This window comes from Crocodylus siamensis, chromosome 7 (genome assembly GCF_052110815.1).
Source record: "Crocodylus siamensis isolate JL-2025a chromosome 7, ASM5211081v1, whole genome shotgun sequence".
Classification (NCBI taxonomy): Eukaryota; Metazoa; Chordata; order Crocodylia; family Crocodylidae; genus Crocodylus; species Crocodylus siamensis.
Genome location: NC_143401.1, coordinates 51,565,191 through 51,579,768, shown reverse-complemented (window position 1 = coordinate 51,579,768; position 14,578 = coordinate 51,565,191). Strand labels below are relative to the sequence as shown.

Here is a 14,578-nt window from a genome sequence, read left to right as displayed (position 1 = left end):
CCCAACTAAAACGGTTATGCAAATACAAAAACTCTGTGTAGAACAGTTGACAGTACTTTTACCAAACAGATCACTTCAACAATTCTCAAAATGACAGTCCAGAGTAGTTTAGTTTAATATTTAGGGCTTTGAATGCAAATAAAAATAGTTGGGTTTATGAGTACGAGTCACAAAGTAGTCAACTGAAACCTAATGAAAATTCAAGCTTCCCAATAGGGTTCAATTGGTCATTTTTCTGGAGAAAACCCAGCACCTCTTTATCATTATGCATTGAACCCTAATAAAAGAGAGGTTGTGAACTTTTTGTTGTTGCTTCTTTTTTCTGCACTTCCTTTCTGTCATGTTTGCAAGGTATCCATATTCCTTGCTAAAGTAACTTCCCAAAATAAAGCACCATGGATCTATCATGGACTGCTCTCCATTTAGCAAGGTAACACGTGTGTGTCAGGGTTTGCTTTGATGCTGTGAAAATGAATGCATATTTACAGAACCTTTTTTGTTTTAGGTGGCTAATCTTGCTTGCTCATTGTCAACAAATGAAGACGGAATTAAAGTCATCCAAATGGCAGCTAGTCACATAGAGACTCTATGCCCACAGGTACGACTTTGATTAATTCCTAGCACAAGGCACTTGGGCGTATGTTGTATATCTGTATACAACTGGTATGGTTATTTACCCCTGAAAAATCAGTAAGCAAAGTAAATAAGCAAAGGTTAACTTAAGAACAATTTATTTAACTCTTCTCTTTTATTCCCTGCATCTAAGACTGAAGCAAGACTAACTAATAATCTGTATTTAAGGATGCAAATTAAATAAATGTAAAAACAAGCTGTGCTACTTGGTAGGTATTCCTTTCATTTAACCATCTTTAATCCTATTGCATGTTTTTATTGTGAATTGAAACTTTTACACAGTTTGATACATTGAAATATATATCAGCCTTCTTGTGCTATGGAAGGGTTTCAACTCTGCTGATTGTCTCCACCCCATATTTTTTAAGGTTTTCCTTTGGCCAAATAAATGGCATGCTGCAGAATAGCAAGTACATTTCTGGTAGGAATACTAACATGAAAAACAAAATGCATATTCAGTTCATTTGGCTGATATAGAATTAAAATGCAAGTGCAACTTTAAAAGTATATCTCCTTTTTAAAAGCAAACTATTTTATATTGGATCTAAATTTGTCAGCGCAGAGGCTATATTGAAGATGATTAGGTCTTCAAGAAATTGCTGAACATTCTTGTCTTATCTCATAAAGTGTTTAAACTATATTTGAAATGAAATTTAAACTACCAAGATTTATAGTATTTCCTTTTACCAAGAGTGAGGAATCTATTCCTTTCTCAGCATTCATTCCAGGTTTATACATGTTGAAAGTGCATCAAGGCTAGAAAAAAGATCAATATGAAGAACAGTATGCAAACTGTGAACATAACACTTTTAGTTAATTATTAAATTGCACAGTATATTTTTTATAATTATTTAAAATTTAGTGCGGTTCAGTCTGCTGTTTTTACTTCCATAGGTGATTATTAAACTTGTAAATTCAGTTTGTGGTAGGCCTGTGTGAATAGGGAAGTATTCGATTTAGATTCAGCTGATTTGGAAGGCAGTGATTCAATTCAGAGATCTGGATTATTGTCCTCAATCAATTTGGCTCAATCAGCTTTGGAGAGATTCAGTGATTTGGATCAGCTGGGGAGAGGCAGGCACAGCTGGCTGGCTGTGACAAGAATGTTCTAGTCCCAGCTATACTTGGAGGACCAGTGTATTTGGTGAGCTGTACAGCATTGTGCCAAAGTATCATCAGGTAGGGGAACTGCTGGAGCAATTGTTTCCCATGGAGGTGGGGTCAGAGGTTTTGGTTGCCTCTTTGGGCTCCAGGTGGTTGTAGAATTTCGAGCTGCAGATGGGGTTATGGCAGTGGCCACATCAGGACTTAAAGTGGGCAGTGTACCTGCAGGCAGAATATAACATCACCAGGGCCATTGGGAGAAACCACAACAATCTCTTCCTGTCCCACACTCATTTTTCCCAATTCTGGCATGTGGGAGGAAACCGAGTAACCACCCTGTCCCACAGTAACATTGACAGGTTCCCCCTTGCCAGTCTATGATCCATCGTCAATGACTGAGAGGCCAGTTTTGCACTTCTTCAATTGCAGCTGGGCTTTTCCAGTATCTTAATGTGTCCAAGGCCTTGGCAGGGGGTGCAATTTGGGGTGCAGGAGCATAGGAATGCTTCACATCAGTCAAACAACAGCAAACGATTAACAGTCCTGACATGATAGCATTCCACCCTTTCATTGCTGGATGAGGGTGGCGGCATTGCTCTGGAGCAGGATGACGACTTTAGAGCACCCCGAGGTTGCTACAGCTGTGCCCATGGATGGACCCAATCTGCAGGAACAAGGAAAAATAGAGTCTGGCTCCCATTAGTTGGATCTGGCTTTGACACCCACCATGAGTTACATGTGTCCGATGCCATTAGCACCCCTTCCCATTTGTCCCCCTGTGGATGCTTAACTACTACTTGATCCCCCACCTGGAGTTTCACCCAGCCACCCCTTGCCCGTTCCACTGCCGGCTCACGGGGCTTGCCTTGACCAAAGCTTGCTGCATGGGGCTTCCTCCGGCGCAGGGCTGATTGTTGGCCCAGTTGACTGAGTGATCCAGGTGCAGGTTCCAGTCTCTGAGGGCCAAACCAGTGGCCATTCGCAGGTTGCATTTTAAGATACCGTTGGCTCTTTCTACCATTAGATTACGGGTGATAGGGAATGTGATAAGTCCATAGCACTTGATGTTTTGCAGCCCACTCATAGACAAGGTGGTTGCAAAAATGTGAACCATTGTCACTTTGCAGCTCTACAGGAGGTGAGTAGATGGCTAGCAGGTATTCTAGTGCTGCACAGGTGTCCTGTGCAGTGGCTTTGGCAGAGGCCTGGGCAAACATTATTCTGGTGACTGCTTCCACTGCTATAAACACAATCTGTCACTTTCTGGGTGTGTGGGGAAGTGGGCCTACAAAGTCACATTGCCAAACTTGCCATATTACTTTTCCATCATGTAACAACAAAGAGTAGTAGAGGCAGGGGTTAGCTGGGCCTTGACTTCCTGGCAGGTGATGCAGGAGTTGACTAATTCTTGTGCTTCTCTTTTGGTTAGGTGAATGCCCCAGGTGGCTGCTGAGTGAGTAGTGCCATCGTGGCCAGGGTGCCCATGCTGTCGATGCAGCCTTTCTGTGGCTAGCACTCCAGGGATCTGCTGGAGGGAGGGGCCGGGTGCCTTCTTTGGGGGTGGCTGAGCTTCTGCTTCAGGAACAAGGGCTTCTGTGCTGCCTTTGGCTAGCTCATCTACTTGCTTGTTCCGCTTTGCTTCAGGCCCTTTAGCTTTTTCACTCCCATGTGTTGCATTGACATGTCGTATATGTAGGGGAAGGCCTCCCTCTGCCATTACCTACAAAGTCTCCCAATTATCATAGCTTTAAATATTTTTGCCTTGTTTTTTGAAGTTTTCTTTTTTCCACAAGGGTAGCCACTTGGTGCAATCCTCTACTACCATTTATGAATTGCAATAGATATAAATGGGTTTTGTATGGCCTGACCCAAGCAGCAGTTCATAGTTGGCTACGTTGATTACATCAGCCAACTCAGCATACTGCACACTTTGACTGTTTTCCTCTGTTGTAAGATGCTTACTATCTCAAATCGATACGGTAGCACTCCTCCAGGTGTGACCTTTGGCTGAGTTGTCAGTGAACCAGACTTCTATGTCTTCTGATGTTTCCATGTTGGGTGAGAAGGAAGGTGCTCATTAGATTATTAAACTTGTAAATTCAGTTTGTGGTAGGCCTGTGTGAATAGGGAAGTATTCGATTTAGATTCGGCTGATTTGGAAGACAGTGATTCGATTTGGGAATTTGAATTATTGTCCTCAATCAATTTGGCTGAATCAGCTTTGGAGAGATTTGGTGATTTGGATCAGCTGGGGAGAGGCAGGCACAGCCGGGTGGCTGCAGGTTCTCCCGCAGCTCCTCCTGCTGTGCCTGCCTCTATCTGGGTAGGGAGAACCACATGGCTACCTGCCCAGCTCCAGCCTAGTCCCAGCACTTAAAAAAAGAAGAAGCCCCATACTAATCAGCTGCAGGAGTGGTGATTGGGGCCTCTGGGCGCTCATGCCACCCCCATACAGTGTGGGGCAGTGAGGATTGCCCCCCTGGCACCCATGCAGAAGCTGCCCCATTGCACAGGTGCAGCGCCATTTGGCAGGGTGCCGCACACTGCCTGGGAGCTGAGGCCACTGGGGCTGAGTGCTGCTGAGCTCTGGCTGACTGCTGGAGCCACCCCAGCTCCCAGACAGCACGCGGTGCCCTGCCAGGCTGTGCTGCACTCATGCCATGGGGCAGCTGCTGTGTGGGTATGCCAAGCGGAGGGGTGATTCCTGCTGCCCCCACTGCCCTGCACTGCATGGGGAGCTCTTCCAGGAGTGCCCAGAGGCCCCAATTGCTGTTTCTGTAGCCAGTGAGTGCAGAGCTCTAAAAAAAATAAATAAATAAAAGCCCCACATTCACCAGTGGCAGGAGTGGTGATTGGAGCCTCTGGGTGCTCATGGGATGTCACAGGCCAGCTGGGCACTGTGAGTATATCAATTTAGTTGCAGACTAACTGAGCACTGCAACTTTACTAGCCACTGGGCTATTTTGGTTCGGAACCAAGGGAGTGATGTTGGGAAGGAAAGCAATGACAAGTTTCACTTATAAAAAAGAATAAACTTTACTCATGACAACAAAAGATATAGTTTGTACATATGACAGTTAGTAAAAAGGTTAAGCTAATAAATAGACAACACAACAATACAGATTAAAATTGACAGTGATAATAAACAGATAAAGAAATTAACCAAGAGTTCCCACTTGATTAGCAACTTATCAATAGTCCCTCAGTTAGAAGATACATGTCAAGTTGATTCAGCAAAGTCAGATGTCTTTTAACTGGGCTGTCAGCGGGGAGAACTGGGGGAAACACCTCAGTCAGGATCTGGTCTTCGCTCTCTCAGGGAGTAAGAGAGATCCGTGAGGGTATGGAACAGCAATGACCCTTCTGTTCTGTCCTTTCCGAGGGTTACTTTGACTTGCGTGTTCTTTTATATCTTATTTATGCTGATTTTTTGGTTATATAGCCATTCATAGTGTTACCTTATAACTGTTATTCTATGGGGTTAAAAGGTGTTAGAAATCATTACAATAAGTTACTGCCCAAGCTTGCGTTTACCCAATAAGCAAATCACACCACAACACTTCGGTGTTTGAGATTAATATGTCCCCACCTAAGTTCAACCCACTATGTTAATTATATCTTGTAATTATATTTGTTAGGTTTTGTTTTTTTTAATTCTAAGCAAAATTTCATAAATCAGCTATGTCTGCGGCTATAATTTTCAGTTCCACTTTTTAAAGTTCATGCCATCTGGAAATTAATACAAAAAGCTATATATAAATCTTCTTCCAGACAGACAGGAAAACTATTCCTATAGCTACTTCTGCAGATACCTCAAAAAGCAAATTTCTCTAGTTAAAGCTGCCCATTTGACCCATCTGGTTCTGGCGATCACAATGGCAGAGCCCCCCTATACAGCATGGTGCAGTGGGGGGCATATCAGGGATTGCTCCCCACTTGGCAGCTGCATGGCAGCTATCACATTATGTGCAACACAGCTTGGCAGGGCACTGTGTGCTGTCTAGGAACTGGGGCCACTGGGGCTGAGCGCTGCTTGGCTCCAGCTGAGTGCTGGAGCTGCCTCAGCTTCCAGACAGTGTGTGGTACCCTGCCAAGCCATGCTGCACCCAAGCCATGGGGCAGCTGCCACGTGGGTGCCAGGCGGTGCGGGGGGTTATCCCCACTGCCTCCCATCGACCCGCACTGCAACTCACTATGCAGGGGGCTCTGCTATGAGCCCTCACAGGCCCCAATCACCACAGCCAGAGTCAGTGAGTATGGGACTAGGCTGGGACAGGTGGGGGATAGGGCTTCGCCCATGGCTCCTCCAGCTGTGCCTCCCTCTGCCCCATTGATGGGAGCTGTGGGGTCTTTGCCCTGCTGCTGCTTGCCCAGCTGGTGCAAAGGGGAGGGGTGTGATGCAGCCGTGGCTTGCTCCAGGTGGCAGCAGGGCATAGCCTCCGCTGCCACTTTCCAGCCAGTGCAGGGGATGTGGGATGTGGGTACAGCAGTGCTGGGAGTGGGGGCTATGCCCTGCTGCCACTTGCCTTCTTCTGCCTGGAGTGAACTGCAGCCGCATCCTGCCCAACCCCCCTGCCCCAGCTGGGCAAGTGGCAGCACAGCAGAGCCCCCCTGCCCCGCTCCCCAAGTAATGTGCCCCTCCCACCGTGGCTGAGAAAATTTTCCCAGCCCCAGCCCCAATCCCTCCCTCCCCCATGCCACTTCCCTCCCTTCTTCCCCAACCCCAATAAACTTACCAGCTGGAGGCAGCTGTCAGCTGCCTGTTTAGTCTCTGAAGATCTCTATAGACAATAAGTGGTACAATTTAATGATGTACTAATTATTAAGTAATCAATCCTGCAAGATTTACCTTTGTTGGCAAACTTCAGAATTGAAAGCAATGGACCTTTTCCTTCAGTAAAAAATAAGAAAAGCATATTTAGACCCATAGGGTACATCCAGATGAGTGTGCATGTGCCTGTTGCCCCACCTAAAACCCCGTTTTTCCAGCACAGGGATATCCAGGGGTCTAAAAAAATCACTCCACAATAGAGTGGAGCAAGGCACAGTTTAAGACTGTGCCCAGAGCCAGTCCTCCAAAAGAGACTATTTGGTTTTCGCCGGAGCATCTCTTTTGTGTTTCTGCTGCCCCCAGTACTGTCCAAGGTAAGTTGGGGGGGTTAAGGGTGGCAGGGGGATGATGGGGGAGGAGTTTGGAGAGTGGTGGGGGGGAAGTTCCTGGGGCTGCAGAGGGGATGGGGTGGGGTGAGGACCTGGGCCAGATCCCTGAGGCTCACTAGTCTGGCTTTGCACTGGAGTGGGTCACACAGCTCCGGTGCAAGGGCAGACTAGTGAGCCACATGGGGCTGGGCCAGGTCCTCACCCCCTCTGGCAGGTACAGGGGGAAGAGGCAGGAGCTGGCCCTGGGGCCCGGCCCATGCTGAAAGGAGCCAGTGCGGCATGCGGTTTCCACATACCTCGCCATATCCTGCCGTGGCTGGGCCCTTCCTGTAGCTGTAGGATCTGGCCTGGCACATGGCGACCATGCAGAGCTGAGCCAAGTCCTGCTGGCCCTGGGGCTGCTTGTGCCACCTGGCAGCCAGGTGGCATGAGCAGCCCAAATGACGGCGGGACCTGGATTGGGTTTGTACAGTCTTCACGTGCTGGGCCAGGCTGGGCCGGGGTACACGAGCCGCCTGGGGCCGGCAGGACGCAGCTCAGCTCTGCACGGTCCCTGTGCACTGGGCTGGGCCCAGCAGCACGAGCTGCACCAGGCAGGGTTATTTTGCCCCAAGCGGCACACTTTGCTCCACACCAAAGTGCATGTCTGAGGATGTGCGCTGAGGCAAAAAGCCCTGGCTCAAATTTGCACTGCTTCTATTTGAGGGTGCATCTACACAAGATGTTTACTGCAGAGCTGACTATTTAGCTCTGCAGTAAACATATCAGTTGTTACCCATGTGCCCCTAATAAACTATGCAGCAGGGTAGTATTTTTAAATACATGTTCTATCAAGCCGAGGAGCTCTTTTCATGTGCAGCAGTGCATGTGTTGTTGCCAACCTGGCTGACTGGGGAATGAGGGTGCTTCAGTGTGGGGGCTGCCTGCCAGGTAGCCCTGCAGTGAAGCACCCTCATGAGCCAGCCAGTCCCTCCATAGCACATTGAACCTGGTTGGAGCAGGCTGAACCCCGGGCCCTATACCTGCTGGGTCTGCTCTGACTGGGCTCCATGTGCTGCTCATGAATAAACTCCAGAGTTGATTGCTCTGGAGTTAATTGTTCACAGGTTCGCATTCAAAGGATGTGCCTGGAAGCAAAAAAACTCCAGAGCAATAAGCTCCTGAGTTTATTCAAGTGCACTAAATGCATGTGTAGATGTGCCCATGGATTATAATAATATTCCAGATCATCCTTTATCACAGGAAAAACAAAGTCATAAAGGGGAGGAATGCCATGTGAGAATCTCTGTGATGGGTATTCAGGAGGGCCTGGATGAGAAAGGTCTGAATACAGATGATCCCTCACATGTTTGGATCTCTGAAGAACAAAACTGGTTTGTTTTCCATATAGGCCTTACTTTAAGTAAGCTCCATTGCTTGAAGGGAGCCACATTGTTTAGACTGAAATATCAAAAGATTAAATTAAAAAAAAAAATTCTTGGGGCCTCAGAGTTCTGTAGATGTGAGTAGTAACATTTCCTGGGTTGTCATGAAAAATAGGTATAGAACTTACAGACATCAGAGGAAAATCTTTATATTATTAGAATTCATATTCATTGACTCATAATACATAGACTATCTTGTATTGCAGTTAAACTGTGTAGAAATTATTTTGAACTCTGGTAGCAATGTTGTTATTGAAGTGGAGACTATAAGCATACATTTTGAGATGGCTCCAATATAAAAAAAAAATTGGGAATATATATCAGAACCAATAGATAACATTGCTGTTTGTATATTCTTGTTTCTGAATTATGTTGCTTTCAGGATACTATTTGTAGAGGTTATTTCATAAGAAAGTTTAGCATAATAAATATAACCATTAATATTGGCAAAGACTTCACCAAATGAAAAGGCTTACTTTTCTTGTGTTTGGATTTGCGTGTGTGTGTGTGCATGCTGAATTATCCTTTTTCTTTGCAGGCTCAGTAGAATCCAATACATTATATTGGATGCTACATACTGATCACCTCTAGATTGTCTTGAATATAGCAAAAATATGATATCACCAGATGCATCAAGTACTCTACCTGTGCAATATAAGAAAATAGACATTTGTGGAAATAGTTCCTAATTCAGAATATGCCTTTGTCTGCTTCCACATTATACTTTCTATTCAACATCTCTCATTTTAAAGTATTTTGGGTTTCTCTGTAAAAATTCCTTTATGACAGGTGTTGGCAAGCCCTGGCACACAGGCTGGAGCATGGCTTACAAAGCCCTTTTGCTCAGCATGTTACTGCCAGCCTGGGCTCTGGGCAGCTGCTGCCAACCATACAGCCTGGGCTGCTTCCAGCAAGTGGCTGGGAGGCTGCAAGTCCTGCTGCAAGCAGCCATGGCGGGGAGCAGGTACCCAGAGCCTGGGCTGACTGCAAACAGGTGCACTGGGCTCCAGTGCCCCAGCATCAGCTCCATACAGCCAGCAGCTATACATGCACCTCAGAGTAGATGGCAGGAGAGGGGCCTGAGGCAGGTCCCAGTTTGACTGGCCCTGATAGCAAGGGATAAGGCAGCTTGTGTGGCACGTTCTGGAGACAGCCAGTGCCTCCTGATACATGGCTTGGAGCTACATGGAGATAAAGATCCAGGGTGAGAGAAGGACTCTGGGGAGAAAGTCTGGAGTGTCAGCACTCTATGAAAGATCGAGATGGAAGGATAACCAGGAGAAGTAGACCATCATATTATGTGTACTTCTTTTTGTGATCCTATCTGGAGTTTTGAGAGCTTGATAAAGCACATTGATGGAAGGGTGAACTTCACAGAGTGCTGTCATCTGACCGAAGTGGAAGGGACTGAACAAGATTATATAATATGTGACCATATTATTTAATATGTGACCAGAAATGACCATAGTTTCTAGCCAGCAATTGTAAGGACTTACCACTGTTGAAAGAACCTGGCCAGATACCCTGTGGGGGAGTAATTAAAGAACTCTGGAAATGTTGCCAGGATCAGAGTTGCCTTGGTTTTGTTATATTTTGTTTTAGAAACAAGATACCCTTAAAAGGAGAAATTTTGGCATAAGTTACTTAAAGGGCTGTGTTGCCTTAATGCCAGATCTTGGAAACTGCTGTTGACTGTTGAAGTCCTTGAAGGAAACTGAGGCAGGGTAAATAGTGCCAGTGGTACTGCTGCACAATCCAGTCCTCCCACACAGTGTGTCCCAGGCTTTTCTCTGAAAAGCAGGAAATGAAAAATGGCCAAAGTTTGAATTAATACTTTTTCTTACATGTTATGCTTTTGTTGCAAGACAGTCAGGGTAATATAACTTTATGCTTGATGAGACTTCTGTTAATCTGCTGAACTGAAGCACAGCTTTCAGAATTCCAAAAGCCTCAAGCTAGTGGAAAAAGAGACTGAATGTTTCATTTGCATGCCTATAAAGTTAGCTTCTGTAAGCCTTTAGCTTTTTTAGTGAGTTTATCTTTTCTCTGTTTTTTTGGAGATAAATTGAGAACTGCTAAAGGAGAGGGGCATATAAGGAGTTATTGGGAACCTCCTTTGAAGTTCATGCTATCCTTAGGAGTTTAAAAAATGGAACCACTCCATGAAGAAATAAAAATGAAAAATTATATCCTATGGTTTGCAGTAAATGTCTATAAACTATTACTCCTTCTCAGCTATGTCTTTGACCTAAATTAAGGTGCTGTTACAGGTTACTTTTAAATCAGTCTAACTCAGTGGAATGTTAGGCAGTGTTAAAGTTAGAAGAGTTTCAAAGTAGTCACAGGTTAAGACCTAATGCTGTCTCTGACTTGCACAACTGTGACTTGCCCCTACTTGCCAGGCCATCTAGTGCCATGACCAGGAGCCAGGACTCACTTTCTCCTCTAGGAGCAGAGGCCCAGGGGTTAAGCATGGCAAGAGCATGGAGCCTGGAGAAGCATGTCTCCCTGGGTGCATGGACCCCCACTAGGCTCCATGATCTCCCCACACTTGTTTCAAAGCACCCCTTTCCCCTCTCAGGAATGTGGGAGGCTGAGGAGTGAAGCCACATGCCACCCCCTGCCTCACCAGATTCTCCTGGATAGGGCAGAGCTTCTCAGCTGTGGGGCAAAGGCTTAGCCTTCTGAGGGGAAGTGCTGCATACCTGCCTCCCAGCCCAGGAACCCAGGATCCCTGGAGCTGGCAGCATGGTGCCGTGTGGGCTTTGGTCATACCCTCTGGGGCTGGGCGGGGCTGTTAGCTTGGGGTCAGTATCATCCACTGTGCAGTAGAGCTTGGCAGGATTGAAAGTATGTCAGGGGTTCAGGGGTTGAAATCTGTGCATCATGGGATACTGGATGACTGAAAATTAGTCATTTTATCTCCTTGGAACAGGCTAACAATACCCTAGCTTAAGCCAGGTGGAATGGCTCAAAGATAACCCTTGCCTGAAGTGGCATAACTTTAAGACACTTAGGGCATTTTTACATGTGTAAGTGCTGCAGCGCTGGGCACTTTGAAAAACGCTCAGCACTACAACACTTGCATTTGTATAAATGGCAAAATGTGTGTCAGCACTGAGAAAATGGCAGTGCACTTTTGAACTAAAACACCTCAGAGGTGCTTTAGTTCAAAAGTGCCCCACTGCCACTTTCTCAGTACTGATATGCATTTCACTGCTTATATAACTGCATGCAGCACAGCGCAGTGCGCGTCAGCTCGCATGTGGAGCAGGCTCAATTAATTGAGTCTGCTCAGAAGCAGTGGATCTCTGGTGCATCACTGAATGAAAAAGTATGTGTAGAAATGCCTCTAGGGTGCATCCCCATGATTGTTCACATGTGTTTCCCCAGGGACAAATACCAGCACCACATATTTGTGCCATTGCTAATTGTTCCTGGGGAATGCTCCTGCACTCACACTCTGGCACATGGCAAATTGCCCCATGTGGGAATAGGGAGGCTGCAGCTAGCACCTGGACTGGTCCCAGCAGCCTCCTAGAGCAACAGTGGTGGTGGTCCAACCATACAGAGCCTGGTTGGTAGCTAGAGCTTGCCTCTGGCCGACTAGGCTCCAGTTTTGGGTGGCGTATGCTGCTGCCATGTGTGCTACACTCCTTTTTTTCTCCGTGTTTTTTTAGATACCAGGATTTCCCAGTATCTAAGTTTGTTGCCATGCTGAAAATATGCAGTACAGCAAACCAATTAATGTGCGTCATGTACATTTTGTGGCACCTGAAAAGCCTTTGAGGTGCTGTAAAGCACAAGTTCCCACTTGTGGGGATGCAGACTTAGGCCATGTCCACATGAACATGGATGTTTGGTTCCCAGGGGCAATTAGCAGCGGGACACCTTGTGCCACTGCTACTTGTCCCTGGGGAACACCTGTGCCATGTGTTCTCCAGCATGTGACAGGTTACCTTGGGTGGGGTAGGGGAGGCTGGGGCTAGTGCTGCACTTGCCCCAGCAGCCTTACCTGGGGCCCTGGGGGTCTCTTGGGGCTGCAGCAGCAGCAGTCCTGCAATGTGGAGCCTGACTGGCAGCTGGAATGTGGCTTTGGCTGGCCAGGCTCTGGTTTTGAGCAGCATCTGCTGCCCCCGTGTGCACCGCTTTGCTTTTTTTTGGCACATGAACCCCTTTGCTAATTCCTTGCAGTGTGGAGAGCAGCTGAACATGCAGTATGTGGATGCTTATCTGGACATGGCCTTAGAGGGTACTTGGCACAGTTTAACACTCTTTAATGTTTGGATCTTCCTGTTTTAAATGCCTTCAGAACAGTTTAAAAGCAAACTGTAACATCAGCCCTAAATGAAAGAATATTTTTAGAACCAATTCCTGAATTAAAGTAGAACATTTGTAAAGACCAATCTTACAGTGTAATAATTTTCCTTTACCAGAAATCACTCATATCTGCATAACATAGATGATAATAATAAGATGCTTTCACTTACAAAAAAATGGAAAAACGGTAATGATTACGGCAGTGTATGGAAGCTGCTCTTTGTACTTATGTTTAATATGTCGTGAGAGCCAGTGTTCATGTTCAAATATGTACACAGGCTCCTAAAAGCTGAGCATATTAAGAATAGTATGTATTTTTTCCTAGAGCAACTTCCTCTTATTGAAATGTGTTGTACTTCATTGGACAGTTCTCTAGACCCAAAAATTAGGTGCCGGGGCTAGTTACTCATCCTCCTCTTCAGTGTTAAATGTTGACAGATTAATGATTAAATCTATTCTAAAATGCCTCTGCAGGGGGTAAATGATGGGTCAAGGTTGATAATTTACTACTTGCACCTCTTGTTAGAACTCCCTGTCATGAGAACGCTTGTAAGAACTCCCTGTCAGGCCAGATGGTCTGACAAGTCAGTTTCTTGGGCAGGATGTGCTGCCAGACATGCCTTACAGATTGATAAACAGCAGCACACAATATGCATTAGGCTGCATACATACAACCAACATGTATATTCTGTAGACACCAACTTGTGTGCTAATTGGCTGAGAACTAATATCTTGCAGAATACACACTGAAATTGCTGCACTGACTGACATGGAAGTTACTCCCTCCTGGCATTCACCCGAGCCCTAGATAGGGACTCTGCTACACCTAGCAAGGGAGAAGCATTCATCTGTTCATTTTCCCCCACTTTGGCACTCAGCACAAGTCAGTTTGTCTTTAAGTGGTAACAAAACAAAGGATGATTGTCTAGATTTTCAGACACAGAAGACAGGCATCCAAATCCCTTGACGTCATTGTCCTAATGACTTTTAATGGGGGAGGAGTCCACTGTTTGTGACTTGGAAAATAATTCCTGAAGTCTATTTAATTTTTCTTTTTATGTAGATTGAGTGCCCAGATAGCTGACCCCCAAGAAGAAGAGGGTTTTTTTTTCTCCTTTGCCCATAAAACTTTTGTAATATTGTTCTTGAAAATACATAAGTTGCAGCACTCCCAAGTCTATGGGCATGTGGCTTACTTTTCAGACGGATGTACCAAGGACATGTCTGAGGGGGAAGCATATCTAATAGTCAGAGGACTCATCTGAAATCGTGTCCTAAAAGAACCACTGTCACTGCATTTTGGCTTCAAGCTCATCCTGGAAAATTTTTGTGCAGGGGTTGATGATCTAAAGCTCTTTGTACAGAGTCTTACAAGTGCTCCATGCTAATATATCTATTAAACTTAAATGTGAGTTATGTGCATGGAACTGGGGACAAATATCCTGCAACACACTTACAGACTTGACAGTGCTACGATTGCCAGCACTACAAGTGAAAGAGACCTGGGGGGTGATAGACCACAGAATGAACACGAACCATCAATGTGATGCCCTAACTGGCAGAGCAAATCAATAACTGGCGTGCATCTACTGATACATCTCAAGCAAGACCATGGATGCTATCTGTGGCAGGACAGTAGGGGGTGCTCCTGCGTTGAGCCGCCCACCTCCCTGTACCCAACCACCTGCCAGGCTCCGAATGCCTCCCTGGGGGTGCCTTATGTCCAGCCCGACCACTTCCTGGAGCACATATGCTAGCCTGGGGGTAACATCGCTGCCACCACCCCAAGAATGGACTCACTCCTGGCCCTGTGTCCTTGGGGAAACACAGGCCTAATGTCCTACAGGTACTCAACCCAGTATAGGCACTTGGGGCACTTTCCCAAGTCCGGGGGCAAAAAGTACAGTCTCCCTTAGTCCACAGACCTAAGGGGTCTC

General features: G+C 46.1%; 1 protein-coding gene across 5 annotated transcripts in view; it reads left to right on the top strand.

Moving 5' to 3' along the window:
• Positions 1–14,578, top strand: part of CTNNA3 (catenin alpha 3) — a 1,496,635-nt gene that overhangs the window by 946,126 nt on the left and 535,931 nt on the right. For all 5 annotated transcript variants that reach the window (XM_090056878.1, XM_090056880.1, XM_090056877.1 and 2 more), the window contains one exon: positions 506–598. In XM_090056878.1, coding sequence (XP_089913004.1) covers positions 506–598 — 93 coding nt within the window. The remainder of the gene's footprint in view (positions 1–505; positions 599–14,578) is intronic.